The 17,822-nt window shown below is 37.4% G+C and overlaps 1 protein-coding gene across 1 annotated transcript; it reads left to right on the forward strand.

Annotated features, from left to right (window-relative positions):
• Positions 1–2,954: 2,954 nt before the first annotated feature.
• Positions 2,955–8,057, forward strand: LOC103046890 (homeobox protein OTX2). The gene is made up of 3 exons (XM_007230719.4): positions 2,955–3,247; positions 4,212–4,363; positions 5,656–8,057. Exons 1-3 carry the CDS (start codon positions 3,151–3,153, stop codon positions 6,220–6,222), a joined length of 816 nt encoding a protein of 271 aa, XP_007230781.3. The 5' UTR covers positions 2,955–3,150; the 3' UTR covers positions 6,223–8,057.
• The last annotated feature ends 9,765 nt before the right edge of the window (positions 8,058–17,822 follow it).

Consider the following 17,822-nt stretch of genomic DNA (forward strand, 5'->3'; position numbering starts at 1 on the left):
TCTTGTTTCCCAAAAGACACCTCCCTTCTTGCCTGTAGGGGTTCAGGTAGGCCTGGTATTCAGAGTCTAATTCACATGCAGTCTTTTTCCAAAGACACTATCAGGCACATCTGAATCAGAATTAGTATTAGTAGACTTTTTGTGTAAAACTATCCATACTCCCTTTTTAATTAGTCAATGCATTGTCAATATTCTGAAGCAGCCAGTCACAATTCCCTATGCCAAGCATCACCAGAAGGGGTATAAAGTTCCTTCTGAAACCTTTAGGATGATCCAGAACTACTCATCTAATATTAGTACCAGACATCACATATTCATCACTCTAATGTTCCAACATTTATTTGTCTTCCTAGAAGACCAAGGGTGGAAAGAAAAAACACAATTAAGGCTCTTGTTTTCTGAAGAAATGTTGGATAAACAGGTATCAAACTTGTGCATGTGAGAATATAAACAATGTAACTCAAGTAATCACATTTTAAATGAAGTAAAATTGCATTCATTAGAAAAAAAACTAATATGGTTTAGAATGGTTTAAAATATCAGTTCTGTGTACATTTGAATGTAAAACTTTAGACGCGTTTTATTAAAATGGGTGCACACTCTGAATAGAACTCTGCATATTTGTAGAGATATTCTAAATGTATGCCCTACAATTAGGAAAATTACTCTCAATTACACTTATTTAAACTGTTCATTTAATTTCCATTCAAATATAAACAACACATTTTGTAAAGTTTTGCATTAGCCTGTATGCAGGCTATGAGAAGACATGATGCAGTGGGGTTTACAAAATATTATAAATGTCATAAATATTTGTTATGATGTATGTTAAATATACAGCACGACTGGGTGCTATTAAAGCATATACAAGAAGAAAATTTTGCAAAGTGGATTATGACTGAATTTGAGGATAACTGTGACTATCTGGTGTATTTCTGAAAAAAAAAAACCTGATCTTAGTGTTGGTAATGTATGTTTAGCTTACAGTTGAACTCACAACAAAGTAAAATAAGTTCCGCCAGGAGGCCGAGCTTGTCTGAACGTACTTTCCACAACAAGCATTTACAATTGGTACAATTGCTGTCTTGTGTATTTTACAACGTGTTTGAGATCCTTCCATATTGATTCCATATTGTTATTGTAATTAAAAAGTTTTGATAAATGGTTTTATGTTCTTAAATAAACCGTATTTAGTCTTTTAAATAAACCGTATTTAGTCTACTGTGGGCGGGGCATAAGAGAAACCCAGGTGGGACATAAAACGTGTAAAATCTGTCAGATAAAGAAAGCTGTGACTTCTTGCGTTGGGACAGGAAAAGTGGGAGTGTGTGTGTTCACCCTTTCCGAGCCGGTTTAGACGGTGATATTTATACAGATGAATTATGTAGCGAGTGGAAGATGAAAGCAGTCAGCAGGAGCCAAAGCCCAAATTCGCCTGACAGAGATGAAACCCACACGTTCACGCTTAATCCGGAAAACGACAGCGAAGAAATTAGTTGTTGGTTTCTTCACCCGCCTTCACCGTCAACCTGACTGGAAACACATTTGGCCGACAGGCAGCTTGACTGAGCAGAATTCAGTGATCAAGAGTGAAATACCTCACAGTGAAATTAGATGAAGAAATGACAGAACAAATCCCCCAACATATCACAATAATTGTTACCCCCCGTGTGACTTAAACTGGATGATTTACAGTCAATTTGAAGAACATAAATAGATGTATCTGCTGTGATTACACAGCAGATACGATCTGAATGAACTGTAGTTAAATGTAGCTCTGGGTCAACCGCCATCCAGCTCGCATTATGCGCTTATTCAAAAGGTCGTGTGGAGGAAAATGGAAATAAATCGTGCAGAATGAGCCAACCACAATTTACTACAAAGCCCTGAACACTGTGATGATGTTTTTCTCCCACAGGTTTTCCTCAGACCAATAGCGTCATTACTGGACATTAAGCGCGCTTTGATAAGAAACTAATGTAAGAGCTGCCCCATACTTCAGCGCCTATATATATTTTTTTATCAACATAATAATAAAATAAAAATAATAATAATAAAGAACTATTTTCTTCGCCTACATTATTATTATGATAATATTGTTGTTGTTATCATAATTGTTGTTGTTAATATTTATATTACTTTGTTTAAGTGTATTATAAAATAGGGAGCGAGCATTTAGGAGGTGAGGCTATTTTACTGACCTCGGGAAACTCACTGTAAAACTTTTAGGTTTATTTTAGTTCTGCTCTTAATTAAGTCGAGAGGCAAACATCCTTTGTTATGATTTTTTGATATCGCGTTAATTTCAGTCACTATTAAAAAAAAAAAAAAAAAAAGACCAGAAAGTTTTTCACTCATTTTTTTCTTTCGTTCTTATTTTTTTCCTCACATTCTCACTTTTTTTTATTAATGCTGGAGTGAGGGGGGGTTGCTAAGTGCATGTTTGATTTCCTCTACATTCTGTCTGGCTAAGGTCTGAATAATCTTCACTAATCAACACTTGTAGAAAAATCTAATTACCGCCTGCTCTTAATGAAGAGGCCATCACCAAGAGAACCGCATCCTCCAGACTTTCCTCAGAGTTACTCACTGCTGCATACAAATTAATAATGAATTATTCTTACTGTACATTAAGATCACATCTTAAAATATATATATTTTTTTTCATTTAGTGAAAATGTGTAGATGATTTGATGGATTCATTACTTCAATTCAGTTTAATGTCAACATGAAGTTCGGTGAGAGAGAGCAAACTGTGTTAATTATCATACGCTGTATTCATGTGGTAATGAGCGAGCTCACTGCCCGCATTACTGTTTCTTTATCACCGCTGTTTATCTGCCCCATAGCGGCCTTTGTCTTTGCAGATGCCCCCACCAAGGGGGCACTTTCTATATGAGGCCACGGCCACCAGGGGAACGCTTATGCTCTTTTGGGAGAGGGTGGTTTGTGGGGGCTCTAGCTGATGCAGTGATTGGGGGGGTGTAGCTGTACCGCCCCCTGTCGCGGCAGCTCTTCTGCCCCCTGCGCCCTGCCCACGCGCACGGCAGCCTGGAAAGCACAGAGAGGAGCAGGAGGAGGAACAGAGAAGAAGAAATCTGGTCTCGAGGAGTCTCTAACTCAGTTACTATCCTCAGCCCAAAAGGGAGCATGATGGCATATCTGAAACAAGCCCCTTACGGAATGAACGGGCTGAGCCTGTCCACCACGGGCATGGAGCTGCTCCATCCCACCGTGGGATACCCAGGTAAACTTCTTTCTCAATAATTTAACCGTTTTCTCATCAGGACTATAGCTTTAACACATATATACTCTTCATGTATAATTCATCAATTCACTTCATTTTAGACAACTTTAGTTTCTAAAGTATTATCTAAAATATGTCAAGTGGAAGAAGAAAATGTTCCACAAACAACGTTTTTAAAATAATCATTATTGCAAATAAGATGTATGTAAGAAGCATTATAAAAGCTTGTACCTTTGTGTCATGTAAGCCTTCTATACGAGCGAAAATATTTTAAAGGTTACCAGTACAATCGCCAATACCAAAATATAAAAGTATTTAAATTATATGTGATGTTTTTTTAAAGTTTAGAAAGCTACAATTTAAGAGACGAGCATATTGGGAGCTAAATAGTAATTCTGTGTAAAATGGATCTATGGTTAAAATCAAAACTATTTAATTCTGCATTTCATTTTTGATGCATATCTGAAATGGCTGAATATGTGTTTAGAAAAAAATAACATATCTATAATTTGTTTCTGTAATTGAGAGTTAGTGCTGTTTCTCCTTACATTGGTCCGGTGTTATCATTATATTATCATAAGCAGTGTGTGATCCACAAATCAACAGACCTTTAACAACACAGCACATTTGTCAGCAATTTAACACTGTTAGTGTTAAATTAACAATCAGAATCGAATAATGTTTAACAATTATAGAGTTAAGTTTTTTTTTACTTAAACATCGTCAACCTGATTAATTAACTTTGACATAAACTCAGTTGATTTAAGAAAAAAAATGAATTGAAAAAGCCGAATTAAACCATTAGATCATACTTTAACGTATTAATGAGCAGTTTTAATGAACATTAATCTAAATCCTCTCGGCGTGAACTTTCAGTTTTTAATGAGTAAATACGCTTTTTGTTTGTGAACGTGTTGTTGTGGTTTTATTAATAATAATAATAGGAAAACTTGTTTGTTTGCAGCGGTGCCCCGTAAGCAGAGGCGCGAGCGCACCACATTCACTCGCGCGCAGCTGGACGTGCTGGAGGCAATGTTCGCTAAAACGCGCTATCCAGACATCTTCATGCGCGAGGAGGTGGCGATGAAGATCAACCTGCCGGAGTCCCGTGTGCAGGTGAACACCTGATAAGCCCACTGGCAAGACTGTGTCCAGCTAGGGTCACTTTTTTGTTCGTACAAACGAATATGTTGTTTGCGCTTGATATGACATTTTCCATTTATAGGCCCTAAACTCTAAACGTTAGTTAAAGGAAACATGTAATATTAAAATGACTAATTTGTTCTTTTGAGAATTTCCAAATGTAACACAAAATAAATAACTTTTAGATTTTTTATGCCACATTTTATAGAAATAAGAGATTTAGCATACACTTTAGTGTTAATGAAACATCATTTAAATATTTCAGTGCAGTGTTTTGTTTTTTATTAAAACTGTATTTTTGTATCTAAACAAACATATGTTTATAATTTCATAATTTTTTGTTAAATTAATTCCTTTACATTTTCCAGTCTGACCATTTTCAAGTCAACCAAGCCCACTGGTTCACTTCTGAGAATACATTTTCAGTTGTTGACGTATCTTATAATAAGGTTGAAAGAATAACTATTGTTATTTAGTTATTTATTAATGTTTCTATTTTGTGTGTGAAAAACACATTTCAGGGCAAATTGAAAAATGTAAAAAAAAAAATGTCTCACTCACTTATGATGGAGATAGAAACTACAGCCTTAACTTAATTTACTTAATTCCACCAATCTAAGTAGAATGTAATTTTATTTACTTTGATTTATATTTGAATATTCACTATATGAGCCTTTTTATTAAAAAGGATTTTTTTCCGTTCTAGCCCTTCTCGTTTAGATCCTAATTAATCTTTTTGTGTTTCATTTCATTCAGCTTTGATGGTTTATGTCTAAACTTCTTTACTAATTTAAGAGCATTATCATTTTATTTTAGACAAAACAGATCACAAAAAGAGAGAAATCGCTCTAAACTAGATTCAATTCCTGTACAGATAAATGACAGGTTATATACTAAAAACTAATCTCGAGATTCATGTTATATTTGTCTCTTGCATCCATTTGTTTTTTTTTTTATTTACAAAATGAATACCGGTGTAGGATTCTGCATCTTATGAAAATACTGTGTGATGAAGCTAAAGTTATTAGTCTTTAGCTTAAAAGGGCTACAAGTTTGCAGGCTACGTCGTTAAAATAGCTCAAAATTAAATTTTAGTTTTAGTTACTAGCAATATATCTGTATGGAATTTGTTCACATCAATTAAACGCCTAAGCCGTTTGCCTAATGTGTGCACATTTCAATAAACACGTTGTATTAGGCCATATGAATATGACCTGTGGACTGAAAGGTGAACTGAACTGAATATCTAGATGTTGCTCCAACAGGTTTGGTTTAAAAACCGCAGAGCGAAGTGCCGCCAGCAGCAGCAGCAGCAAACCCAACCCGGCACCCCAAACAAAAACCGGCCTGTGAAGAAAAAGTCTTCTCCGGTCCGAGAGACGAACTCTGAGGGTGCTGGGTCGTTCCCTCCCGCTTCCAGCGCCTCTTTACCCCCAGTTCCCAGCAGCACCGGAGCGCCGGCGTCCATCTGGAGCCCGGCCTCCATCTCTCCTCTCCCGGACCCCCTCTCCACCTCCTCGTCCTCGTGCATGCAGCGCTCCTACCCTATCACCTACACGCAGGCGTCCGGATACGGGCAGAGCTACACGGCCACCTCCTCATACTTCAGCGGCATGGACTGCGGCTCGTACCTGACTCCGGTGCACCCGCCACTGAGCGGACACGCCTCCACCATCAGCCCGCCTACTAGCTACGGGGCTCCGGGTCTGTCCTTCAGCGAGCCCTCCCCGTGCCCGGACTACAGCAAAGAGCAGAGCTGGAAGCTCGGCTTTACCGCGGATTGCGTGGATTACAAGGAGCACACGCCGTCATGGAAGTTCCAGGTTTTGTAATGTACAATTCTGAACTACCTTGACCGCATTGTAGGAGGTATCGTGTGCGTGCCTGCTAATGACTGGAAAACCAATGCAATGGAAAACCCAGGCGATTTCTTTTGTATTTTGTCAAATTCTGTTGATTTTTACTGAGCAACTGATGGACAGACACGTGGAGGGTGGACGAACAGAACCAACAGCGCGTTTCTTTAATCTCTTGAAAAGTTCTTGCCTGGCAAGTTGAAGGAAGGTGTTTTTGTGTTTCCACCCCTCCTGTTTGCGTCAGGCCCCGCCTCTCACGCTACTAGTGGCTTGGAGCATCCCGTACAGGGTCGGCTTTACACTGTCAAATACTCTCAGCAAAGTGTTTAACACACCCACAACCAGTCTGAATATTGGACAGTGTTTATCATGTCTCTTGCTAATCCAAGCATTGGATAAAGGTTAGCGTGCGTTTAGCTAATCTAAGAATTGCAGTTAACACAAACCTAGACTATTGGGGAGTGATTAATATAATCCTATTTAAACCCAGCATTGGTTTTGGTTAACACACTCCTGGATAATTCAAACACATTTATTAACATGCCCCATTGCTAATCTAAATGTTGGGTTGTGGTTGGCATGTCACAAACCAATCTTAGTAGTCTCCAAGCCCCTATAGTTTATCTTACCGTTGGGTAGGCTACTGGTTAACATAGCTGACATCAATCTAATCCCGGCATTGGATGGTGTTTTACGTGCTCTATCTAATTTCATCATTGGTTAATCTGGTCCTAGATTATCTCAATTTGGCTAGTGATTGACACGCCCTAGCTAATTGGTAGTGGTTGACCAGACAGTAGCCAGCACCGGAGAGCGGGGCCTGTTTGAAGACAGGACACTGGAAAATGAAGTGCCAGTATTAAATGCACTATTCTATTTATGACAACTGTTTAAGGGGGTTTGCAGTTTTTTGACTTAAGAGACAATCAATGTACATGCATTATTTCTGTATAAATGTTTTAAGACTCGAATCAGTATATCTTTTTTTCTAACTGTGATTTGTTGTAGACTGTTCTCCTCACTTGTAATTTTCATAGTTTTTGTTATTGACGAGGGTAAGTTATTTTTTTATTTGTGAATTCAATTCTCGCCAATGTTAGACATATATTAAAATATCCCCAGTTTGATAAAAAACTGTTTCCTCGCGACTGTTGCTCAATTTGGAGTTAATAATATTTGATGTATTAAGCTTTTTATTAAGCTATTTTTTTAATCGTTTTACAAGCAACCTAGTACCACCCAGCTTTTGGAAATTTACTGAACTCCGTTTAGAGTTTCTGACATATTTGCAAAAGCTTAATTTAATTTCAGTTTAATCAAAAGGCTTAAATAATGTGGACAGAAGTTAATATCAGGTACGACTGCTGAAATGTTTAAGATAGGACACTTCTAATTAATGAGCAGGCAATTATTCTTGCTGCTATGGAATCCTGGGTCTTCATTTTATCATCTACAATAATGAATGGGAATACTTTGCCTCACCTGGAAATAGTGGAAAACACTGACAACTGGGAGATACCATTTAGACATACCTGTTTGTTGGGGTGACAGATTGATTCTAAAATGTTTTAAGAAAGATGTCTGGAACTAGGCTGTAATCCACAAGGGCCTTCCCAAGATACTCGTTACGTGGAGTGGGAGCTCTGGGAATGCTGTATGAGAAAGCAAAGTTAATCCAACCTCAAAGAGAAGACAGGAATTTCTCCCAGTCCAGCTCACACTGCACCACCGGGGCTCTTCTGAGTTCGTTTATGGCAATTTATAACACAAGAGGTCACGCCTTAGAAACACTGTAATATTTAAAAGACCTTACTATTGGATTTTTATCATCTTTTAACTCGAATGAAACTTCCTAATACAGTTTAATATCTCGTCACTGCCACGCAAAATTCCCTCAGTTTTTGCGGTTTTTCACTTAATAATTGACAACGCATTGCATTGTGTCAAAATTTCATTTTGGCCAATTATAATGCTCCAAACTAAACTGTTATAAAACTGCTATTTACACTGACTTACATTTTAAGCTAATCTTTTTTTACACTTTTTCTGCAAAGTTCCATTTGGAGTAAATACAGAAGCCATATTGCTCAAAACCTGACCGTTTTTATTATCTGAAAACAAATTAATTTGTCAACGAAATCGTCTATTACTTTAACACACTTATGTTAAATTAACATTTTTTTGTGAGCAATTAATTTACACATTTAAATCATGTCAATCAAAATAAGATTTTTTTTGTAAATAATTATGCAACATATAAAATATAATAGCTCCAGTCAAGACATCAAAAACATGACATCAGTAAAAAAAAATGGCTTTGATAATTACTAACGAAGTATGTGGAGTGTTATTGTGGGCAGAGGATGTTAAACGGAGAAATGAGAGAGAAGGAATTCGTTTGTAACAAAAGCTTTTTTCTGACCAGTTGCAGGAGGAAACGAGGACCTGAGTGAGCTGAGGTCAGTGGTAAAGCCGATTCCTGCACTTGACCTTAGAGATAATGACCCACTTAACAGAAGCTGAGCTTTTACTGCTGACCTCCTTTTTACCGTAAAAATGAAATGTGCACGAGGCATCTTTCGCATGCTTTACGGAAATTAATTTGGCCTACCTGTGTGAAGCCTGATACAATTAGACGTAAACAAGTTTTTTTTTGGAAGAAATACCTGTAAAGTTAGTCTTTGGTATCTCCCACTTACGTTTTGCACAAATCATAAAACTGTTTTTTTTTACTGTTTTTACTGTATATTTTAAAATATTATTATTATTATTATTATTATTATTATTATTATTATTATTATTATTATTATTCCTATTATTCTTCTTCTTATTATTTTTAGTAATAGTAGTAGTAGTAGTAGTAGTAGTATTAAAAGTAGTAGTATATAATGTTATATTGCAAATATATTTATTATCAAATTTAAGCCCATCGAATTCAGCATGCCCCATAAAATGTAATTCTAAACAAATTGCAATTTAATACAGTTAGAACATCTCAACCTCAAAGAATCAACTATGTCCAAAGGTTGTAGACACCTTCTAATCTGAAGTATTTGCTAACACGATTTTGCAGCATTGTTGTGAGAATTTATCTGATTTCAGCCACAAGAGCCTTAGGTCAGGTGCAAAAGTATAGGGGAGACCTTTTATTAACTTGTTAAGAATTATAGGTCATCTCCAAAGCTATATATTTGAATAGCAATGTGCAGATTTTCTGTGCATATTATACACATTGTGTGCATAATTAAATGCCTGTGGCATGTCTTAGTATTTTTGGGCATGCAATGAACTTTCTTTGAACCAATTGTTTGTGCTGTTTTAATCAAAATCCCTAAAATAAGTATAATTTAAATAGTTAATAATTTGAAGACATTTAGTATCACAAGTGCAAATCATCAGACAGCAAATTAAAAATGTTAATAGGACTATACTATAGAAATATTTAGAACAGCACAGAAATGATGAAAATGGAAATTTATCAAGGATTTTTTTAATCACATACTGCACATGTCCAGTTTTTCTTAATCCTGCTGAAAGTAGCTGGTTTAATCCAGCAATGATAATGTTAGAAGCATTATAGCAATAAACATTTAAAATTACCACAGTGTATTCAATGACATGGGTTAATTATGGAAAGGTTAAAGGAGGATATGTGTTGCATGAGGGTATGCCACATTCCTCAGTTTATTTGGAGGGAGCATTTTGTCTGAAATTCACTTAAAGCAGGTACTTTGATAGGATTGGGTTTGTTATCCTCACAAACAGAGGCACATATGTGCTCAGTAGAAACATAGTGCTACAGATCAGGGAAACACAAAGCTGTAAGCTGATTACAGGTTTTTAACATATGTAAAATGGAATGCCATCTGAGTGGAAGGGCTTTTGTGAGGTTAATACCTCGTTATTGGTGAGCTGTGGGGGTGTGTGGAAGTCTTTAAATTTGGGATTATAGGGCCTGAGCACATGCTCTAGGCCAGATCAATACTTGGACCATCATAGCCTGAGGCCATTAGTAAAAAAAAAGGAAGGATAAATCTGTTTAAATGCAGAATGTAGTGATAGGTTCAAAGCAGATTTCATGCATCTAATGGGTGCATTTTTCCATGCAGAAAATTGTTGTTTTTGGCACAATCTCAAACTCATCAGCCATTGCCACACTGGAATAATGGACACTAGAAAAGACCATTTGATAATGGCTAGCTCTTTTGTTTTTAACAGGATTTCACAATAATTAGTGTAAGGATAAGAACTTCACCATCAATTCATACTGATAAATAAAATATATATCCAAAAGTATCAAGTCACTCTTTTTACACTCATGCACACAGGTGTATTTCAAGTAAAGCTTTATCAAAAATGATATTGCTCTGCACAGGACCCTAGGTAACAATACCAAATGTCAATACCAAGTCATTGGGAATTGTGTTCTCTGCAGTGATTAAGCTCTATCCTTTATGTTGGGGATGATTTTGTGATCCAGAACAGTTGGTCTAATATTACAAATGATATTTCTATTAAATGCTTCCTGATTAGTTGCAAAATATTTATAAAAAAACACACAGCCTTTTAGTTTAAATAAGTTTAATGTTATTACCAAATGAGAAGAAGTGTTAAGGTTTCTGCTTGAGATTTCTCTGTACACTGCACACTGCTGCTGGAAGCATTTCAGCAGTTTCTCCACCATAAGAGGATTGGGCAGTAAATGGCATACATGTGATCCCTGTAAATGGTCCATGTGCTTTCAGGAGGGCTTATATTTGTCATTGAAATTCTGGAACTAAATATCATTTTCCTTTCCAAGCTTTAGAGGGAGAGAGGTCACATGATTTACAATTGGTGCCACCAACATGCTGACCCAGACATTCTGAAGACTGAATTAAGGTTGCTCCAAAATATGGCTTGTACAAAGACAAAGCAAGTGCCAAACTTCTTCTGCTTTGAACACATATACACACACATTCATTAAGGTTTATTGGGATTAACACACTGGGTCTATAACAGTAAAAATGAAAAATAGGATACTCTAGCTATTCTATATAGTGTATCTTACAAAAGTAAGTACACTCCTCACACAGATATGACACTTTGATGCAATGAAAAGTGGTCAGTGTAAAGCCTGTATAACAGTGTAAATTTGTTGTGCCCTTAAAATAACTCAACACACAGCCATTAAGCCAAAGTGAAAATGGCCTAATTGTGCCTGGGTGTCAATATTTTGTGTAGCCACAATTATTATCCAGCACTGCAGTAAAACTATTGGGCTTGGAGTTCACTAGAGCTTCACATGTTGCGATTGGTAACCTCTTCCACTCCTCAATAATGACAACACAGAGGTGAGGTAACCTTAAGTTTATCCTGATCTCGTTAGACCACAGGAAACTGTTCTAGTAATTCATGCTCTTGGACTGCTTGTCTTCAGCAAATAGTTTGCAGTTGTGCATCAGCTTTAGAAGAGGCTTTCTTCTGGGATGATGGCCATGTAGACTTGATGCAGTGTGTGGTGTATAGTCTGCGCACTGACTTTGCACTTCTTTAAGCTTTGCAGCAATGCTGGCAGCATTCAAGAATTAGTTTTTAAAGCCAACCTCTGCATACATGGGCGTGGTAGTGGGGGGAAAAGTGGACCTGACTACCCAGGGCCCGAGTAGGGAGAGGGGCCCATGAAAATCCTGATTTTTTTTTCGCTCACTTTCCTTTGTTTACTGGCATGGATAGGGGCCCATTAACATAGAGGGTGTACAGGGTCCAGAATTTGCTGCTACGCCCCTGTCTGCATATAATGCTCGACATGTGGACTCAACTTCTTTGGTTGACCCTGGGGAAGCCTGTTCTGAGTAGATCCTGGAAAATTGCTGCATGACCTTGGCCATCATGCTGTATCTCACTTTTAGGGTGAGGGGTGAGGTACTGTACAGCTCTGGAAAACAATTAAGAGACCACTTCAGTTTCTGAATCAGTTTATCTGATTTTGCTATTAATAGGTTAATGTTTTAAATGAACATTGTAAATGAATATTGTTGTTTTATTCTATAAACTATGGGCAACATTTCCCCCAAATTCTAAATAAAAATATTGTCATTTGGAGTATTTATTTGCAGAAAATGAGAAATGGCTGAAATAACAAAAAGATGCAGAGCTTTCAGATCTCAGATTATGCAAAGAAAACAAGTTTATATTCATAAAGTTTTAAGAGTTCAGAAATCAATATTTGGTGCAATAAACCTGTTTTTTAATCACACACTGATTAAAAAACTTACACACTGCTTTTGGATAACTTTATGCCACTACTGGTGCAAAAATTCAAGGTTGGTAAAAAAATGAATAGGTTGGATGGCTTGTGATCATCCATCTTCCTTTTGATTTTATTCCAGAGGTTTTCAATTTAATAAAATCAAAGACTTTTTTTTACGACCACTGATTAAGCAAGTTATGTTCTGAGATATGAGATTGTTTGAAAACAGGTTATTGTAGATGACATGCGGGATGGAGAAATCTGCAGGTTTGAAGACATCTCTAAAATGGCAAGGTTTGTGGGTTAGCTGTGATAAAAACATACTGACAGTGAACTAAGAATAAAAAACATGAACAGGTGACAAACTGTGGTAGGGCTACTGTTACATAATAGTTTTTAAATGAAGATTATGAGAAGAATGTTTACAACACACATTGTTGGCGGCTGTGTCTGTCAGTAAGACAGTACGCCGTGCAACACTTTATATTGTTTGAATGGAATGGTTTGAGGAACACTCACCAATCTGCTTCTCATGTCTGTTGTACAGGTCCATGGCACATTAGCTCAGCAGAGTGTGAGGATTTCTGCTGACCTGGATTACATTAGTCTGAGTAACTGCAACATACAGTGGCATGCAGGACCATTGTGTGCAGCACTGTCCACAGATCCAGGTTTATGGGTCATGTGCAGGTATCAAGTTTTACAGCCAGGATGTAGGAAGGGTAGACCACATCAGGCCACATGACCCTGTGTACCTCAAATCAAAATGATCCTGCACACACACACAAACACACACACACACACACACACACACACACACACACACACACACACATACACTCTCACACACACACACACACACTACACACGAGCAGATGGAGAGGTCATTGAGGAGGGATGCTGGTTTTGGGGCTTGTCAACAGATGCCCCTTCCTAGCCCTCCCTCCTTTTCTGGCCCACCTGTTTATGGCTGTGGATGGCCCTCATGTCTCTGTGGGTCTGTGTATGTCTGGATGTTAGGCCCATGAATGCTGGCACGTGCAGGTCTGCGGACCCTTATGTCGGCGTGGCGGCACTGCTCATGCCATGTGGATCTCATTGTGTAGACTTTTTTTAAATGGGTGAGTGGGTGAGAGCGAGTGGGTGTCTGTGTGTAGTGATCATGGCAGTGTGACTGTGTTAGTTTTTCCAGGGCATAATTATCCTCTCCTTATTGGATAAATTGGGGGGAATATGGATGACCTACAATTACTAACAATAGAGTACTGAATTCATAATGTGTGTTTTTTTGACAAAATCTAAATTGTATTTTTTCTCTTTTTTTTCTGCTTTTCTCTTTAGTGACTTAAGTTGAAGTTAGGTTTTGGATTTTAACCATACAGCATGCAGTATATACAACATTCTTACATATACAGTATATATGTAACTTGTAGGACACACTGCAAGAATTAATATGGGACATGTATGCTTCAGTGTCCTGGCATGGCATTAGAACAAACCTGTGCGCGTCCATGTCTTTCTGTGAGTTGTGTATGTGTTGGTTGGCGTCCCCTTCGCCCCCCTGCCTCCTGAAGTAGGGTGAGTGTGCCCCCTCTGCACCCCTGTGGCGGCCACACGCCTGGCCACCTGCTCTGGGATTAGGGTGCACGCGGATTACACGAGTCACAATGGAAATACACTACTGAAAATATGCCACACAGACCAACAAAGAAGTCTTTACAGCAGGCCGCCTCAACGTATCAATTCAGCACTATATTCTAGACTATTGTAGATGAATGCAGACAATCACACTTATTTCATGTTATTGTCATCAACCGCATTTCAAATTTCTAACAGTTCTTTGTTATTACAATTATTATGGATTTTCAATTTGGAGAGACAAAAAAAAACAGCATTTGGGAAACAGCTGGGGTTCTGTTGTACGCTGTGTGTGATGTGCAGGTACAAATATTTACATTACATTGGAGCAATTTTAAGTGCTTTTATTAGCAATTTGCATTGAACAGAAATGTATTAAGAAAGTCCTGAGACAGTGTTTATGTTTGGCTTGTATGGATTTGTTGTGTTATGTCTGGCGTGTGTTTGTGTGTGTGTTTGTGTGTGTGTGTCTAGGGCGTCACTCTAACCCATAAGAACCCCATGGCCTACATTTACAGACAAAAACACGTAATGCAGGACAAGGAATGAATGGGTGAATAAACGAGAAATGGGGGAAGGGTCAGGGTATTACAAAAAAAAAAAAAACATAATAAGAATAAACACACTACGCAAAGTCCAAACAGGAGCCTCGGTATGTGATGTTCTGAAGTACATCATTACATCACTATATAGAGTATAATATAGTACTTCTCCAATGTTTTTTCTAGAATATAGCCAGGCTTATTTAATGGTAAATCTTTGCAGCATTATTCTATACTATTACAAAGAACAGTTTGCAGAGATGACAATAAAGAAAATTTGTTTTTCTAACAGATTTATATTCTTGACTTATTCAAACTGGTTCTGACTGGTTTGACTGTGCTTCTTAACTTAAGGTTCGTCACATTAAGGTGTATTGTCAGTGACTGCAAGCAAAATCATGCAAACCCACTGAGTGACCCAAATAAGAAGTGACAAATTCGATAAGCAGATTATGAGCATGAAACAATTTACACATTTATATATTTAATGTTCATAAATAATATGTTTAAGTGTAAAAACCCTAAAAATCACATGATGTACCAGTATTAGGTTTTCATCTAGAACTAAACATTAAAGCCACTAGCTATTTAGCAGCTTTTGTTTTTTAGAGAGTAGTGGTACATTGCTGGAGATTTGTTTCGTACAGTATGTAGAACCTTATAGTTCACTTGCAATGGCACTGGAAATTTTAGCCACTTAGAACTGACAATAATGTACTGATAACTTTTAACACTTTTAATTTTCTCCCGTTTTACTTGAATTCACAAGTACTAAATCATGTCATGTTACACTCATGAATGTTGTAGAGGTTTGCTGTGTTCTGTTTCCTGTTTTTTCTTTTTCTCCTTTCTCTTTCTCCCACTCTATCTCCTATTCACAGCTGCAAGGCTTGGGTTTCTTTGGACAGGATCTACTTATAGAGTGTGGAGTTGTGCTGGAGAGAGGAGAAAGGAGGAAGAATGGGTATTATGACAGAGAGAGGAGCAGAGTGAAAGAAAAGAGAAGCAGACAGGGTATTATGAGCATGGGATGAGAGAGGGATGAGAGCAGTGATGGCATTTCCAGTCTTTATTCCTCTTCCTAAGCTGCTAGCTCCGCTTCCAATCCGATTGGTTGATATGGCCAAGCATGTAAATGAAATGCAAAGCAGGCAGAGGCTTCCTCACTGCTGCAAATCTCCAGCAGCCTCTCTCTCTCTCTTCTTTCTCTCTTTCTTGCTCTCTCTTCTTTTTCTCGTTCTCTCTTTCTTTAATTCTCTTTCTCTCTCTTTCTGACTCACTTCTTGCTTGTTCTTTTTTCTTGTAGTATTAACTACACTTTTCTCAAATTACACTTTCTCTCTCCCTCTCTCTGAAAGTTAACAGTAATTTACTTGACAGCTCATACGGGTGTGTTTAACGTACCTCTCTCTGGACCCACGCTTCTGAACCTACTGTGCTGTGGGAAATTAACAGAGCAATAAAATGAAAAACTTTAGAAACATTAATTTTTTGAAAACCGTCTGAACCCTAGGCTTATTGTCTTTTGAAAACATGATTTGCCAAAACAGTATGTTTAGGATGGTCACAAACACATTTACTTATCACTGAATACAAACCTCTAATGTTGTGTATCACTGGTGTCTCGCCCACATTAGAAACCCTAGGAACTCTAAGTCTAAGCTGGATTCCTCTATGACAGAAATTAATGGGATTTTCTGAACTTTCGGGTCTGTTGTTGTGCCCTGTGGTCTAGAAAAATGTTCCAAACCCAGTATACTTTTAGCCTTTGTACATTTTTTTCTGAATGTCACTGGATCCTCTTCCTTACAAGGTCACTTTGACTTAAAATATTAACATTTAGACATGAATGCTACAAGCAGAATAACATTAATTAGCACTGAATAAAATCACACAATGAAATGCTATCATCTAATCTCCAGAGTTAATAAAAGTGTACTATACTTCTTAACCACCACATTTTGTTTTTTGTTTTAAAACTTTATAATTCAGAGAATACAGTGGTTTTAAAAAGTGAAAAACACGTAAAAGGTGTATTTTTGTTTACCATATATTTTTGTTTACCACATTATACAAAAAATAGATTACATTTTTGAAATCTAACTTAGTCCAGAGATTCTGAAAATTACTTGAGTGCTCTATTCAGCCTACAGCTAAGTATCCACTACGCAAATGATGTCGATGTTATAAGGAATGTTGTTACTGCTGTACTGGCAATACAATACAATCGCATAAGCCAGCTTGTTCCACTGATTGCTGAAGGTTGATAAAGGATGATTTTGGCACAGAAAGAAGCACAGTCAAACCAATCAGATCCAGTCAAAAATATAAATTCTTTAGAAAAACAATTGTTCTTTATAGTCATCGCTGCAAGTTCTTGGTGCACAATTTTCAGGAAAAACAACTAAATGATGTGCTATACTGACTGTCAGGAAGCAAATACATCATTGCAGCCTTTAACAAGATCTGCACATCTAAAAGAAATGGCTTGTGTTAAGAACTGGTTCTGAACATGTCAGCAAAGAACAAACACAATCTGTCATATAGACACTTTAACAGAAAGCTTGTTCCACTGATTGCTGAAGGTTGATAAAGGATGATTTTGGCACAGAAAACTGCACAAATATAATAATGTGAAAAGCAGTGGACAAACTATTAGTAGTGTAAAAAATATGAATCTATTGCCATCATACCCAATGCCAGACATGGGATGGAAGGTTATAATGCCCCCCAGCATTTAGCAGTGGAGCAGTCATACAATACTTCTGAGATGAAGGAGATTAGGTGGGGTGTCGATCATTCAACATCCTGATGTTAACTAAGCTATCGTTGCCAAATGCATTAAAAATCCTTTACAGCAACATTACAAAATAGAGTGCATAATACCTATTCCAGTAATATGCTAATATGGATGATTTCCTCTTTTTATTTTTATGCACACCACTGGCACCCGGAGTGAGTGGGTTCAGACAGAGTTCAGGTCCCTTGTACTGTCTTTAAACACTTTACTCATTACCACTGCTTTAGTTTAAAGTTTGTCTTTAAACTGGCTGGGGGGCACTAAGCAGTTGCCTGCCTTACCTGATGATTACCACCCAGCATACTCACAAATTTCTACTAAATCTTACTTGTGAGCAAAAATGTTTCAAGATGTGACTTTCAGG

The sequence above is a fragment of the Astyanax mexicanus genome, chromosome 1, assembly GCF_023375975.1.
Source record: "Astyanax mexicanus isolate ESR-SI-001 chromosome 1, AstMex3_surface, whole genome shotgun sequence".
Taxonomy (NCBI): Eukaryota; Metazoa; Chordata; class Actinopteri; order Characiformes; family Acestrorhamphidae; genus Astyanax; species Astyanax mexicanus.